This window comes from Podarcis muralis, chromosome 2 (genome assembly GCF_964188315.1).
Source record: "Podarcis muralis chromosome 2, rPodMur119.hap1.1, whole genome shotgun sequence".
Classification (NCBI taxonomy): Eukaryota; Metazoa; Chordata; class Lepidosauria; order Squamata; family Lacertidae; genus Podarcis; species Podarcis muralis.
The window spans coordinates 51,142,557-51,158,218 of NC_135656.1; the positions used below are offsets into that span (position 1 = coordinate 51,142,557).

A 15,662-nucleotide genomic window follows, 5' to 3' on the forward strand; every position below is an offset into this window, starting at 1 on the left:
GCCATTTAATTTGATGTTGACAGTAGGCTGCTGTGCCACTCTTGTGGCAAGCACTCTTTGAAGCTGTAGCCGCATTGCATATCTGCCTATTCCAGGCAACTAATTTTTCCTCCTGGAAAGAGATGGTGTCCATATGTTTAAAAGTGAACTGGAGGCCAAGCCAGGCAGGGTGTAATTTGAGAGGTGATGAAAAGTGTATTTCTTTCAAAAGTGCAAAAGTGGGATGGGAAGAGAATGGTGAGGAAATACAGTCACAGTACGTAATTACATTCAAAGGTATAGCAGTGCACTTTCTGCATAGAATGCAGCTTCTGCCAAAAGATAACCTTACTTCCTAAAAAAAGGTGTAGCCAACTGAATCACTGCCCACCCTGAGTGCTGTACAGGTACAAAGAGGGATGGGACTCACCATCCAACATCTGACAGAAACCCCAGTGATGTGGGGTAGAAAGTTTTCCCTTTATCCTTAAAAATAAGTTGTTTAATAAAATTGCTTGACAACCTAATAATACAGCAAAATAATTTTTTTAGGCCACCCAGTATGACTTAGTACAATGCTTGTTAAATATGAAATCAGAGTTGCAGTTAAACTTTTCCAGGCAACTATCTCTAAGGAGAATATATATTTATGCACATAGCTCTTCATGTATGTTAGTATGTTAGCAGCCTTCACTCCTTTGTGATGGGACAAGAACTGATTTAGTTTGAAAACAGCTTGATAATTACCTAGCAGAAAGTTGCCATGTAGGATTTTCCCTAATACTCTCAGATGCTGAAAAAGCAATAACCAAATGAATTGATGTAAGCAAGGAGATTGAGGAAGTTAATGTAATTGGATATTCCTGTGCAGATTTTTCTGGTGTCTTTGACATTCCCCGCTTGGGATGTGAAGCCTTACCTCTTCATTGGGGAGTGTACCCATACATAGCTTTGCTAGTTTCCTTCATGTAGCATGCTACCTATTTATCTAATGTCTAAAATGACCCCAGATATTTTTGTTGTAATCGCCAGAAATAGTTTTGCATTCCGACCCATGTATACTTTGAGCTTTAAATATTAAAAAAAATGTGAGTGGTGGTACTTTGGCTACCCTTTAAATCACGGTACTGATGGGGGACCTTGCAGATATTGTTTGATTCTATCTCCCATTAGTCCCATTAGCCAACATGAGCAGTGATTAGGGATGATGGAAGCTGTCTTCCAGTGACATGGAGGGCCACAGGTTCAACAACATTTGGGGCTTGCCATATTGGCTACCGAATCAACTTAGCTAATTGAAATGATTGCCTTTTGGGAAGCAGCTAACTTGTAGTTTCTTAAGGTGACAAACTTGAAATTATTTAATAGTTGACTTTGTAAGAAGCGGGCTTTTAAAACAGCTATACATTATTTTGTGATTGAGAGGTTTTAAAAAGCAAATAAACAGAACTCTATCCTTGCCCTTTGAATGCTCAGATAAGAAGCCTCTTGAGCAGGTATTTTGGTACATGGAACCGTCCAAGGAAGGGAATATAAATGGCTAAATGATTAAAGGAGTTGCAATTGCAATCTGCCTTGTCTGTCTCTAGAAACTGAAGTTGTTTGTTCTAATGTAGAAGTTCTTCACATATGGCATATGATGCCATTTGTGGTAGATTTACAAACCTCACCATTGCTGTGCTCTCCTTTACTCCTATTTCAAAGCTTGGATGCTTAGTCCAGCTCTTTTCAACTGACCAGGATTGCTGCCTTGGAAATCCTCTGTTGTGGGAATGCAAGTGCTTATAATCCATTTTCAGAACAGCACAAACCTAAATAGCAGCATTTCCACACATTGGCATTGCCCGTTTTAGAAATAAAGATAACTTTTTATACCTGAAGCTATTATACTTGCAGATGTCGAATGTAAAATTGAGAACAAGTCAAATCTCATTAGGAATAAGGAAGCATATTTGTATCTTTTAAAGGACTTGGCTTTGAACTCTTTCCTAAACACAGTGCTGATGTTTCTGTTTCATGGTTTTCTTTCTTGCGGAGTTGTGCTGAAAGTAAATGGCTAAATTGTACATTCTTTTTAAAAAAAAAGTATGGGGTCAGTTCATGTTATAAAAATGTGGCCTGAATAATTGGAGGGTGCCTGCCTCTTTCAAGATTGCTCCTTTAATATTTATGTCTCTTGGAAGGTTTTGTGTGTGGGACATTAATGGTTGCCTTTGCAAAGGAAACCGCTGCAAAGGGGAGAAGGCTACTGTGGTGATTTTTTAAAAAGTGTAACTGCCCTGAGACTTCAGAATAGGGCAGGGCATTGTATATAAATAAAATGCCTGCTCCTTGGAGTGGAGGGAGAAGGAGCAGTAGCATTTCTACATCTTAAGATGCTGGCAGAGTTCCTGTATCTGTCACTTCCCCTAGCAGTCAAAGAGAGGAGAAATTTTGTGTATATTTATGACTAGCTGGCTTCTTACTAACTCTGCTATATAGGTAAAGGTAAAGGTAAAGGTACCCCTGCCCGTACGGGCCAGTCTTGCCAGACTCTGGGGTTGTGCGCCCATCTCACTCAAGAGGCCGGGGGCCAGCGCTGTCCGGAGACACTTCCGGGTCACGTGGCCAGCGTGACATCGCTGCTCTGGCGAGCCAGAGCCGCACACGGAAACGCCGTTTACCTTCCCGCTGGTAAGCGGTCCCTATTTATCTACTTGCACCCGGGGGTGCTTTCGAACTGCTAGGTTGGCAGGCGCTGGGACCGAGCAGCGGGAGCGCACCCCGCTGTGGGGATTCGAACCGCCGACCTTTCGATCAGCAAGCCCTAGGCGCTGAGGCTTTTACCCACAGCGCCACCTGTGTCACTCTGCTATATACCTTTATTTAATTTATCAGGTTAAAACACGCAACTGCTCTCTATATACATAAATTGATTAGAATGTTTTTAAATATTTTTAGGAAATTAGAAATATTCATATTTGCAAGGCTATATTAAAGGCTTGCTTATAACTAAACTATAAACAAATCTTGACGTTATTGGAAATCCCTTGTTTATTTGACTTGTATGCCACTTACTACAACAAAATCTCCAAACTGTTTGCATAAAGTATGGTATCATGAGCAATAAATAAATAAATATATAATATCAAAATGCATTAGTACCCGGTAAAATATTTCGTGAAAAATTTCTACAGAAATGTTCCAGCCGTGTGATCAGAAAATAGAGACACAGAAAGGCTGAAGAAATGAGCATGTTTTTCATAGGCATTTAAAACCTACCACAGTGGAAGCTTCCCAAATAGTGTTCTAGATTCTGAAAGAACCTGCTTTTGTTCTATCACATTGTGACATTCTATAATGGTCTGGCCATCAGAGCCTTCTCTAAAGGGTGTACAGTTTGTCTGGGTCTGTACAAGGGAAGGTGGTCCTAAATTGTTTTGGCTGTAAAAGTCAGTAACAAAACCTTGAAAATGACTAACAGGCAGCTGATGCTTTTCTCTTTCTTTAATGCAAGGACACATGTGTACAGTAAGTTGCCTCACTCAGCACTCTAGTGCTGAATTTTGCACGTGCTGGAGCAGGTGCAAGGATTGTCCCACATATAATGCATTGCCGTAGCCTAATTGTGAGGTTGCCAATGCATAGGCCACAATAGGCAATATTCCTGTACAGCAGGGGTGCACAACCTGTGGCCCTCCAGATGTTGTTGGACCACACCTCCCACCATCCCTGATCACTGGCTATGCTGGCTGGGGCTGATGGAAGTTGTAGTCCAGAAACATCTGGAGGGCCGCAGGTTGTGCACCTGGTACTATACAGGAAAGGGAATATTTCTTGTGCCAGCTGAAGTTGGTAGTAGGAGTTAGGAGCCACAGATATCATCACCTGGGCCTCTTAATGGCTGAGATGGTTCCAGGAGCATGCCTCTTTCTCCAGAGAGAGTGGAACTCCATCCAGAACAGATAAATAACCCAGGTCCTGTACCTGGGGACCACTCAACCACAAGATCTTTGTCTTGTCAGGATCCGTTGTCATTAATTAGCCCCACATACAGTAATAAAAATGTGGCACTAATGTTGTTTAAACTGTATCAGACCAGATTAATTGGTACAGGAAGCATAGCGGTGTGTCTTTCACCAGCTGAAAATGTGAGAGCTGTGTTCTGCTTTCTGTGAGTCCTCATAGAGCACTTGTGCTTTTCCTACTCTATTGTCTGCTGCCTTAAAAAACCCCACAAAAGTTTAAAAGAATGCAATATCTCTGGATCAAATAGAAAAGCCATAATGTTCATGGATGTGTTGAAGAAATGAACATGCATTACTGTGATTGCTTGTGCAAATGGCTAGAGAGATTAACTGGCCATTTACTCTGATTGCTTGCATGTTTTATGTGCACATCAATAAGAAAATGTGAGTTATAAATTTTCTTTCAACTCTGGTGACTGAGTGAATCTTGGAGAGACGCCAACCCAATTGCTGTCTGAGTTCTAAATATAGAAAGAAGCACTGCTGACCCTAGTTACTGGAATATCCAGTTTCTACCAACTGGAAAAATATAATGAAAATTCCATGATGATTTTAGTTGATGTAGTGGCACATTACATTTTATAATTTGTGGCCACAGAGAATTTGGACCAAAATTATTGTCAATAAAACAAGGGCCCCACCCCCAAGATAATGAAATTTGTTCCATTGTGGATATAAGAAAGGGGCCAACATCTTAAACTTTTCCATGAAGGACTTCTTCACAATCTTGCTTGACTTGCTGACAGATTGATTCAAATTTCCATGTTCCTTGCTTCAGAACTGCAGCTACGATGGTGGGAAACTTCATATGGGCTGTTGAACTTGGAAGAAAAAGTTGTGAACGCCTTTTCTACTACATCATATTTTTTGAAAAGTTACTCCTTTGCTGAACTCCTGTGCAGTTGTCATTCATGCTCTGTACACAGACTCTTCCCTCCCTGGGGTGGTTCAAACATTCAGGAGTCATCAAATCCAATTGGGGTACAGTCCTGCATGGTGCCATGCAACTTCAGAAGGCAAACAGACGGTCATTAATTTGAAAACACTTGACTATCCTAATTTCTTCTTTGAATTTGCAAAACTAGCTCGTTGGGCAAATAGCTTCTAGGCTAGCTGCCCCTCCACCTGTGATAACTCTTACTAGTCAAGAGTTTGGCATAAGCATTAGCTCAATTGGACAAGGACAGTTATTTCAGCCGGGGCTGGCTCAAGATACTTTGCTGCCTGAGGTTAAGGACAATATGGCACCCTTCCCCAAGGCACAGACAGAAGCCAGCTGGACTGGTGGAATTCCAATACTGATGAAAGGACAGTTTCTTCTACTGCAGCTGAAGACAGCAGGCTAGTGTAGCAGGCCACATGGCACTCCGAGCTCTGTCCTCCTGAGGCAGCTGTCTCACTTAGGGCAGGACCTGTCTATAGTAAGCATCTTTGAATGTTTCCGTTGGTCCTCTCTCTTGGAGTACATACAGTGCATGTGTACATGAAAAGGAGTGTTGGCTTTCTTAGTTCAATGCCACTTACACTGGAGGAACAACTCACATCTTACTTCCATCTCAAAGTATATACATTCTCACCTTACAAGCATGACAGTTTTGTGGTCACCTATCCAAAAAGGCAGAAAAGAAAATGGAGCAAGCTTTTATGGACTGGGATCACCATTGCCTTTTTGTTCCAGCAGGAACTTCCAGACAAAGCAGTTTTACTTGTTATAAGGGGCAGGTGCACTTGTTGCAGGGAGCATCTTGGTATATCTGTGGCAAAAACTGTAAATCACTGATACACATACTTACAGTCAAGGCTTCCACACATACCTACAGGGGTATTTTAAGGAATACATAGCTGTGGTTTTCACCTTGGGTTTGCTGCAGGAAACTCCAATATAACTCTGGTGTACCTGCTGCAAACAGGTTTGCTCTGTAGTATGAGTCAACAGATTAGGCTTCCTTCCCTTCTCTCTCTTTTGTTTATCTTGATTGCTGCTAACTGCTGTTTTATTTCTTATTGGTTTTTTTTTTTTAATGCTAGTTTTTGAGCAACATTAATAGTATTTTTTTAAAAAGGTGTAGTTGAAAAGGTTTTTTTTTAATAAATAAAAATTCATCGGTTTGCATTTCTATCCTGTCTAATGCACACACACACACCCTGTTCCACTATCCTTAGTCATAACTAATTTCTGTTGAAATCAACCGGGCAATGTTCCAACAGGGAAGAAGCATTCAACAAATAACACTGTGAACTTGAAAAAAAGAACTAATTTATATTTTTAGAGTTTCCACAATCCCTGATGGAATGAATGGCCAGCAATCTAAAATCACAGCTATGAATGAAATTATTTTCATGGGATTATGTTAACGTGATTTGCCTCTTCTAGTGTAACATTTGCTTTGCCATGTGTCTGAATGCCCTTATGGGATATGTCTGTGCTTGAGCCGCTGAATAAAGATAGCAATCAAGAAGTTCTTTGAGAAGTGAGGTTCTAATGAACCAGAGGATTACCCAAACAAGCAGTGACTTGCATTGTTCTTTGTCTCTCCTTCCGTAGGCAAGATCCTCTTCCGCCGAAGCCACATTCGTGATGTTGCTATCAAGCGTCTTATACCCATTGATGAGTACTGCAAGGTGAGTGGCGTTTTCTTCCAAGTTTTGTGCTGATTGTTGAGATACATTGTTTGCAGCTGGTTCCAGTACAGCAGCCTTCCCTGCTCTAGTAACCTCCAGGTGTTTTGGACTACAATTCCCATCATACTCGTGGTCATGCTGGCTGGGGCTGTAGTCCCAAACATCTGGAGGGCACCAGGATACACAGTAAGTCACCTTTTCTGTTTTGTCTTATTATATGCTACCATAGCTTGTGTTAATGCATTTTCACTTGAGTAAGAACTCATCAACGATGACATTGAATGTTTCTTACTCTGCAGACTTACCCACAGAGTAGTTTTGCTGACATAATGAAGCACTTTGGACATTTACAATGCACTACATAAATGCTTAATAACAGTGCTTTTGTCTAGGAAAAGAAGGTGCTGGTACTCACCATGACCCCCCCTTTCTCTCTCCTGTCCCCCCTCAATTAATTGAAGCCCCACTTTGTGCCCCCCCCCTCACTTCTTCAGTCTCTCCCCCCACCTTACCCTGTCTGCTCTTCACATCCACCCAGTGTCCTGCCTTCCAGCGTACCATTGAGTCCCATCAGAAAAAAGCGCTTACTAAGATAAATAATAAATGTTGTCGTTGTTTGTTATTTGGAAAAATTCCTTTTCATGCCAAGTGACAACTGCTCTCATTGTTTCTTGAAGATGATGGCTTTGTTGGTAACCAGCCTCCCTCTGTCAAATGAAAGCAACTGCCTTTAATGGTTTCAAAGTGTGTTAGGTTAGCCTACTCCCGTTTTGAAATAGCTTAGTTCAAATGGAATCTCACTTGAATATTATTCAGACTGCCTCCTTCAGTCCCATTATACTAGTCCAAGGGTCAGCAAACTTTTTCAGCAGGGGGCCAGTCCACTGTCCCTCAGACCTTGTGGGGGGCTGGGCTGTACTTTGAAAAGAAAAGAAAAAAGAACGAATGAATTCCTTCCTATGCCCCATAAATAACCCAGAGATGCATTTTAAATAAAAGGACACATTCTACTCAGGTAAAAACACGCTGATTCGTGGACCGTCTGCGGGCCAGATTTAGAAGGCAATTGGGCCAAATCCGACCCCCAGGCCTTAGTTTGCCTACCCATGTAATAGTCATTAGAACAGAGATGCTTCTCAGTTTAGTATGGAAGGAAATAAGAAGCACCTATGGAACAGGGGTGTACACATGTGCATGCTAGTGCAGGAACACATACAAATATTTTTAATTAAAAACACAAATGGCACAGTTCTGCAGGGATGGAATTGGTAGGATTTGCCATGTATAAAAAGCAATTTGTTTTTGATACTAGGGGCTGATGGGATGGAAAAGTCAAAAGTCTGCATTGGATTCTGCAGAAGGGGAGTGGTGGTGTTGGTCATAGGGATGCTTAAGCCAGAAAAAAGCAGTGTACATTGCCCCATATTTTTGGGGAAGATATCCCAGCGGTCATTCAATTTATATGATATCACTAATCAAAATTATATTGCAACTGTTTCTTATATTGAATTCTCTAGGTTTTTAACCTTTTGAAGTTAGAAATGCATTAAATAATTACGATATCATTATCTTCCTACAATCTGGGGAAGTCTCTTTGAAATTGTGTCTGTGTACTTGTTTCGTTTTATCATATGTGTGTTTTTTGTGTTGGAGTTGCTCTTATAATCTGTTGTAAAATGTGTGTGAAATACATGTATGTGTATATACAATTTTCTTTTTATATATATATATATATTTTTATTAATTTTCCAACATAATTTTTATTAATTTTCCAATAAAAAACAATACAATAAACAATACATAAACACACAAACATATAAACACGTATAATTTCACAACCTCCTTTTCATAAACCTTACTTCCCCGACTTCCCCATACCTCCCCCTTCTGCATCCCTATTTCAAAATTTCTTCAGCAACCCCTCACTTCAATTAACTGATTACTCATTTTCTCCCCCCCCTTTCTTCTCTTACTTAATCAATTTACAGCTGTAATTCTATATTTTCTTAACCTTGACATTTTAGCACTCATCAATTTTACAACAATTCTTAAGATAAACTTTAAATTTCTTCCAATCTTCATCCACCGTCTCTTTTCCTTGGTCTCGGATTCTGCCGGTCATCTCCGCCAATCCCATATAGTCAATCACTTTCGTCTGCCATTCTTCCAGCGTGGGTAGTTCTTGTGTCTTCCAATACTTTGCTAAGAGAATCCTTGCTGCTGTGGTAGCATACATAAAAAACGTCCTATCTTTTCTTGACACCATTTGGCCGACCATGCCCTGGAGAAATGCCTCTGGTTTCTTATAAAAGGTACACTTAAGAACCTTCTTAATTTCATTATAGATCATTTCCCAAAAGGCCTTAATCCTCGGGCAAGTCCACCAAAGGTGATAAAATGTGCCTTCAGTTTCATTACATTTCCAGCATTTATTATTGGGCAAGTGATAGATTTTTGCAAGCTTGACTGGGGTCATGTACCACCTATAAATCATTTTCATAATGTTTTCTCTTAAGGCATTACATGCCGTAAACTTTATACCGGTGGTCCATAACTGTTCCCAGTCAGCAAACATAATGTCATGACCAATATCTTGTGCCCACTTAATCATGGCTGACTTAACCGTTTCATCTTGTGTATTCCACTTCAGCAGCAGGTTATACATTCTTGACAAATTCTTAGTATTGGGTTCTAACAATTCTGTTTCTAATTTTGACCTCTCCATCTGAAAACCAACTTTCCTGTCTTGTTTAAACACCTCCATTATTTGATGATAGTGAAGCCAATCTCGTACTTTAGACTTTAATTTCTCATAGCTCTGTAGTTTAACTTTTTCACCATCTTGCTCTAAAATTTCACAATATTTTGGCCATTTAAGTTTTTTCACCTCCTTAGCTTCCATTGGTGACAACCACCTAGGAGTTTTATTTTCCAGTAAGTCTTTATAGCGAATCCAAACATTGTATAGTGCTTTCCTGACAATATGGTTTTTAAATCCTTTGTGAGTTTTTACCTTGTCATACCATAGATATGCATGCCAACCAAATCTATTGTTAAACCCTTCCAAATCCAAAATGTCCGTGTTCTCAAGAAGTAGCCAGTCTTTCAACCAGCAGAAAGCTGCCGATTCATAATACAGTCTTAAGTCCGGCAGGGCAAACCCCCCTCTGTCTTTTGCATCAGTTAATATCTTAAATTTTATTCTGGGCTTTTTGCCCTGCCAGACAAATTTTGATATGTCTTTCTGCCACTTCCTGAAACAGTCCATTTTGTCCACCACCTGTAATGTCTGAAACAGAAATAACATTCTAGGCAATACATTCATCTTAATAACAGCAATTCGGCCTAACAAGGAAAGTCTCAAACTTGACCATATTTCTAGATCTTTCTTTACTTCTGTCCAACATTTGTCATAGTTATCTTTAAATAAGTTCACGTTCTTAGATGTCAGGTTAATCCCCAAATATTTCCCTTTCTTTGCCACCATTAATCCTGTTTCACTCTGAAACCTCTCTTTTTCACCATTTGTTAGATTTTTCTCCAAAACCTTAGTTTTTTGCTTGTTCAACTTAAATCCTGCTACTTGACCAAATACCTGAATTAATTCTAAAACTCTTTTCGTACTAGTGTCTGGCTGTTGCAAAGTCAATACTAAGTCATCTGCAAAAGCCCTCAATTTATATTGTTTGGCTCCGACCTGAACTCCTTTAACCAGCTGGTCCCCTCTAATCATATTTAACAAAACCTCCAAGACAGATATAAAAAGCAGTGGGGATATTGGGCACCCCTGTCGTGTTCCTTTTTCTATAGGAAATTCTTCAGTAACCACGTTATTTACAATTAGTTTTGCTTTTTGTTCCGAGTATATTGCACCTATACCATTTTCAAAACCTTGGCCTACCCCCATCCCTTGGAGATTCTTCTTCATAAAACTCCAGGAAATATTGTCAAGGTTTTCTTCGCGTCCACAAAAATTAAAACAGCTTTCGTATTAATATTTGCTTCTAACAGTTCCATAATGTCTATTATATTTCTCACATTGTCTGACAAATGTCTCCCTGGAAGAAAGCCAGCCTGGTCCTTATGAATCTCACCCCCCAACACTCTCTTCAGTCTTTTTGCTAAAATGTCTGCAAAAATTTTGTAATCCACATTTAGTAATGATATAGGGCGGTAGTTCCTAATCTGGTTCTTTTCAGTCTCAGTTTTTGGTATAAGTGTTATAAACGCTTCTTTCCATGATTCAGGCGCCTTTTCCCCCTCCATAATTTCATTACAGACCTCCTTCAACGGTTGTACCAACCATTCCTTCAAAGCCTTGTAATATCTGGAAGTCAGTCCATCTGGTCCTGGAGATTTTCCCAATTGCATATTCTGAATGGCACCCTCTATTTCTTGTTCTGTTATTTCCTCATTCAAAATCATTTTACTTTGTTGTGAGATCTTTTGTAATCCATATTTCTTAAGAAATTCATCTATTTCTCCTTCGTTCACCGGCCCTTGTGCATACAGTCTTCTGAAATAACTCTGGAAACAGTTACTGATCTCATTTGGCTTGTAAATATTCCTTCCTTCCACCTCTAAACTTATAACCGTATTCAATTTTTGTCTTTTCTTCAGCTGCCATGCAAGAAGTTTCCCACATTTGTCTGCTGATTCAAATGTCCTTTGTCTCATTTGTTTAATTTTCCATTCTATCTCTTGATTCATCAATTCCATATACTGCATCTGATAATACTTAATTGTTCTCAAAATCTCATGTGACTTTGGTTTGGACCTCAATTTCTTTTCTCCTTCTTTTATCTTTTCCAAAATCTTATCTTTCTTCTCATTTTGTTTCTTCCTCTTTATAGAATTCTGTTGTATTAGGAAACCTCGCATCACGGCTTTGCTTGCGTCCCAAATTACTCTTTTCTCCACCTCTGTTCTCAGATTTATCTCAAAATAGTCTTTCAAAGTTTTTTGGGCCTTTTTGTAGATCTCCTCATCTCTAAATAGGGTGTCATTCATTCTCCATCTGAAGGAACCAGCTGTTGTTAGTTTCATCTCCATCTTTACAGCGTTATGGTCGGAGCAAGTCTTTGGGCAGATTTCTACTTTTAGAAGTCTTTGGGCAGATTTTTCTACATTGGATTCTGCAGAAGGGGAGTGGTGGTGTTGGTCATAGGGATGCTTAAGCCAGAAAAAAGCAGTGTACATTGCCCCATATTTCTGGGGAAGATATCCCAGCGGTCATTCATTTTATATGATATCACTAATCAAAATTATATTGCAACTGTTTCTTATATTGAATTTTCTAGGTTTTTAACCTTTTGAAGTTAGAAATGCATTAAATAATTACGATATCATTATCTTCCTACAATCTGGGGAAGTCTCTTTGAAATTGTGTCTGTGTACTTGTTTTGTTTTATCATATGTGTGTTTTTTTGTGTTGGAGTTGCTCTTATAATCTGTTGTAAAATGTGTGTGAAATACATGTATGTGTATATACAATTTTCATTCATTCAGCTTCTGATATGCTTGTTCCTCTTGTCACGGAATAGGTTAAAATATGCCCAGATAGGCACACCTGTGTACACACACATTTGCTTTTAAAGAGGAAGGAAGTCCATAGGTGATGAGGCAGCAGCTGGCTCCTACAAAACAGTGCTATTGATGACATTAAATTTAACAAATCCATTTGACTCTCTATCATCTATAATGTTGTAGATGTGATCTAACTGCCTTAGTATTTCTTTCTTTTAGTTAATGATAACCAGGTAACCAAGACTGCACTCTTGGCCTTCCAACAGCTGACACTTAACTCTGTATTTGCTAACAGGGAAGGATGGGTGTGGGGTAGGCTCACACAAGGAAGCCTGGCTTGCCATGATATGGACACCACTCTAGCAGTACAACTTATCTGCTGCTGTTTTTCCATGCTTTCCGTAAGGGAAACCACCACGGGGAGGAAAATTGTATTCCATCTGAGCACAGATAAATAAATCACAGAGATGACTGTGGTTTGTGGATATACAGCAAATGCTGAGCGTTACAAGAATTAATTGCGACCACATCCTTTTCAGAAGCTGCATAAGCAACAATCACTCCACTTCTCTTCTTTGCTTTCTTGGGAAAGGAGGGGAAAGCATCATTTCCCAGTACAATCTTTCAGAATCATAGAAATGTAGAGTTGCGTGGGACCCTGAGGGTCATCTAGTCCAACCCCTGCAGTGCAGGAATCTCAGTTGGATTATACATGACAGATAGCCATTCAACCTCTGCTTACAAACCTCGAAAGAGTTCAGCACCTCTCTTGGGAGTCAGTTGAACAATTCTTATTGTCAAAAAGTTATTCCTGATGTTTAGTTGGAATCTCCTTTCTTGTAACTTGAATCCATTGGTTTGTTTCCTAGCCTCCGGAGCAGGAGAAAACATGGGTTCAGGTGATCAGGGCACTTGCTTTGGTTTTTTAATAACACAAAATCACTCATATATATATATATATATATATATATATATATATATATATATATTTGGGTGGGTGGCACACACCTCTTACACAAGTCAGCTGTGACCAGGAGTTCTATGGAGGTATGTGTGAGTGGGCTGGTTGGGAATGGCTTTCTTTCTCCTCCACCAGCCTCTTTGCATGCTGGCTGCAGAAAAAGGGAAGCTCACTCCTCAGTCCTTTTCCTGCTATACCAGCCTGTTTGTTAGAAAGCAATTCCCACCTGTTAAGACACTAGTCCACTGCACTTCCACGTTGGCTATGAGGAGGATATCTGAAATATTTGTAGGCTATGTTTTAAGGTCAGCACCCTCAAGATGACTTCTAACATGTGGCTCCACAATATATAATGAGTACTAAATTGAAAACCATAAAACACACAAAAATAACTTCACTAAACAAAGAGAACTAGCAGTATTGCTAACTGCAAACAACATTTGTCCCAGTAAGAATGAAATCCGGTGACTAAAACTAATGCAGCTGCATACAGTGGTACCTCGGGTTACAGATGCTTCAGGTCACAGATGCTTCAGGTTACAGACTCCGCTAACCCAGAAATAGTACCTTGGGTTAAGAACTTTGCTTCAGGATGAGAACAGAAATTGTCATGAACATTTATTCATGACAATTAATAAATTTTGTAAACCTTTTAATATTGCAAGCTGCCTGGAGCATGGCTTTAACTACAGTATAGCGGCATACAGATAAAATGTTGGTGATATGCATCAACCCAATAAAATCCTTAAAAAGGCAAGTGTGGGGCAGGAAGACCAGTAAAAGACTCTCTTCCAGTTGGCTATCACAAAAGTCGTGGCACTTCCCAAACCATCAATCTTCTGAGCAGGTGCTGAGGAATTTAGGGAGCGGCAGCCTAACTCTCACATCAGTGACATGAACGTCTACTGTCGTTTCTGTTCATTGTACAAAATTCATGCCTCGGAAGGCTTTCATCAAACTTAGAAGAGGAATAGATATGTATCCCAAATCCTGTCTGTTCTTCATCTTTCCCAGCATTGTATGCCCCTTCCTTTACTTTGCCAGATATTGTATGATCTCATAGGAGAAAAGGAAATAAGTACCATAATAAAAGGTAAAGGTAAAGGTACCCCTGCCCGTACGGGCCAGTCTTGACAGACTCTAGGGTTGTGCGCCCATCTCACTCAAGAGGCCGGGGGCCAGCGCTGTCCGGAGACACTTCCGGGTCACGTGGCCAGCGTGACAAAGCTGCATCTGGCGAGTCAGCTCAGCACACGGAAACGCCGTTTACCTTCCCGCTAGTAAGCGGTCCCTATTTATCTACTTGCACCCGGAGGTGCTTTTGAACTGCTAGGTTGGCAGGCGCTGGGACCGAACGACGGGAGCGCACCCCGCCGCGGGGATTCGAACCGCCGACCTTTCGATTGACAAGCTCTAGGCACTGAGGCTTTTGCCCACAGCGCCACCCGCATCCCATATGTACCATAATAGCCCTGCCTAAATTTGTCAGCTCCATAACCAAGGGGTTCTGCTCCATGCTAACCTTTTGGTTAAAGCTAACAAAAAAGTACAAGTAGTCATAGTAGCTATGATATGATGAATGCAAACTGTGCATTACATTCTGCAGTGAACAGAAGCTACTACAGACTGACATAATAAACTGCTATAATACCGATCACATTAGGTACTGTGGTTTTTGAGTTCTGCCCAAACAATAAATTATGGATATTTTTACAAACTGGCCCCAGTTTCATCAGTATTTCTTACGTGGTAAATGTTGAAGCCCAAGGAGAGGTGCATACCACCCCCAAAAGACCACAGCAGTTTTAGATACTTCACGACTTTGGGAAGATATTTAATTAGCCTGCTCCTTATGAAGTAACCATCTTGGCTTGGACTCTTGCTCTATAACCTTGCAAAGCAAGAAGAGAGCAGCCATTTCATATTTCCCGAAGTTTTACATGAACTGAACCCCTCCTTACATGAGGAGTTGTTGATAAATTTGGGAGAGCAGGTATTTCTTGAGATCAAAGAACTGATTTCAGAGTTTTAAAATCACAAGTATTTGTGTAGCCTGGTGAAGGATTAAGCAAAATGTTTTATTCTAAATTATCTTACTCACTGCTTCATATCACATTTATTGATAAGAGAGGCAGGTTGGATTTGTAAAAAGTAATTTTAACAATGGTTTGCAGCGTGGTTATGTAAGCATGTTAAATGTGAAACACTTTAAATGTGAATATCAGGCAAGTCTCTGACTCCTCCCTTGAGCCGTTAAGAGGAAGAGAATACAATATTACGTGAATATGAAAATACTGTGCAGCCCAAATAATCACAATATAAAAAGTAGTTGCTGTTTGTCAGGATTCTTACGAACCCTTGGTACTTGGTAGGTCACTTTTTCTTGGGGAGCATAGATTGAAGAATGAGAGATGAAGTATTGAGGAGGATAGTATATCAAGGCACAAAAAATGGATCAGTTTGTAGACCACCAAACATGGGAAGAATTTGTGTCAAAGCTGAAATAACAACTTGTGGTGAATAATAAGCAGAGGATCATTTGGTCACCTGTTGTTGATGAAGAATGG

At 40.1% G+C, this 15,662-nt stretch overlaps 1 protein-coding gene across 2 annotated transcripts in view; it reads left to right on the forward strand.

The window, feature by feature from the left end:
* SH3PXD2B (SH3 and PX domains 2B) overlaps positions 1-15,662 on the forward strand; it is a 104,784-nt gene that overhangs the window by 49,405 nt on the left and 39,717 nt on the right. For both annotated transcript variants that reach the window (XM_077924464.1, XM_028717706.2), the window contains exon 4: positions 6,532-6,608. In XM_077924464.1, coding sequence (XP_077780590.1) covers positions 6,532-6,608 — 77 coding nt within the window. The remainder of the gene's footprint in view (positions 1-6,531; positions 6,609-15,662) is intronic.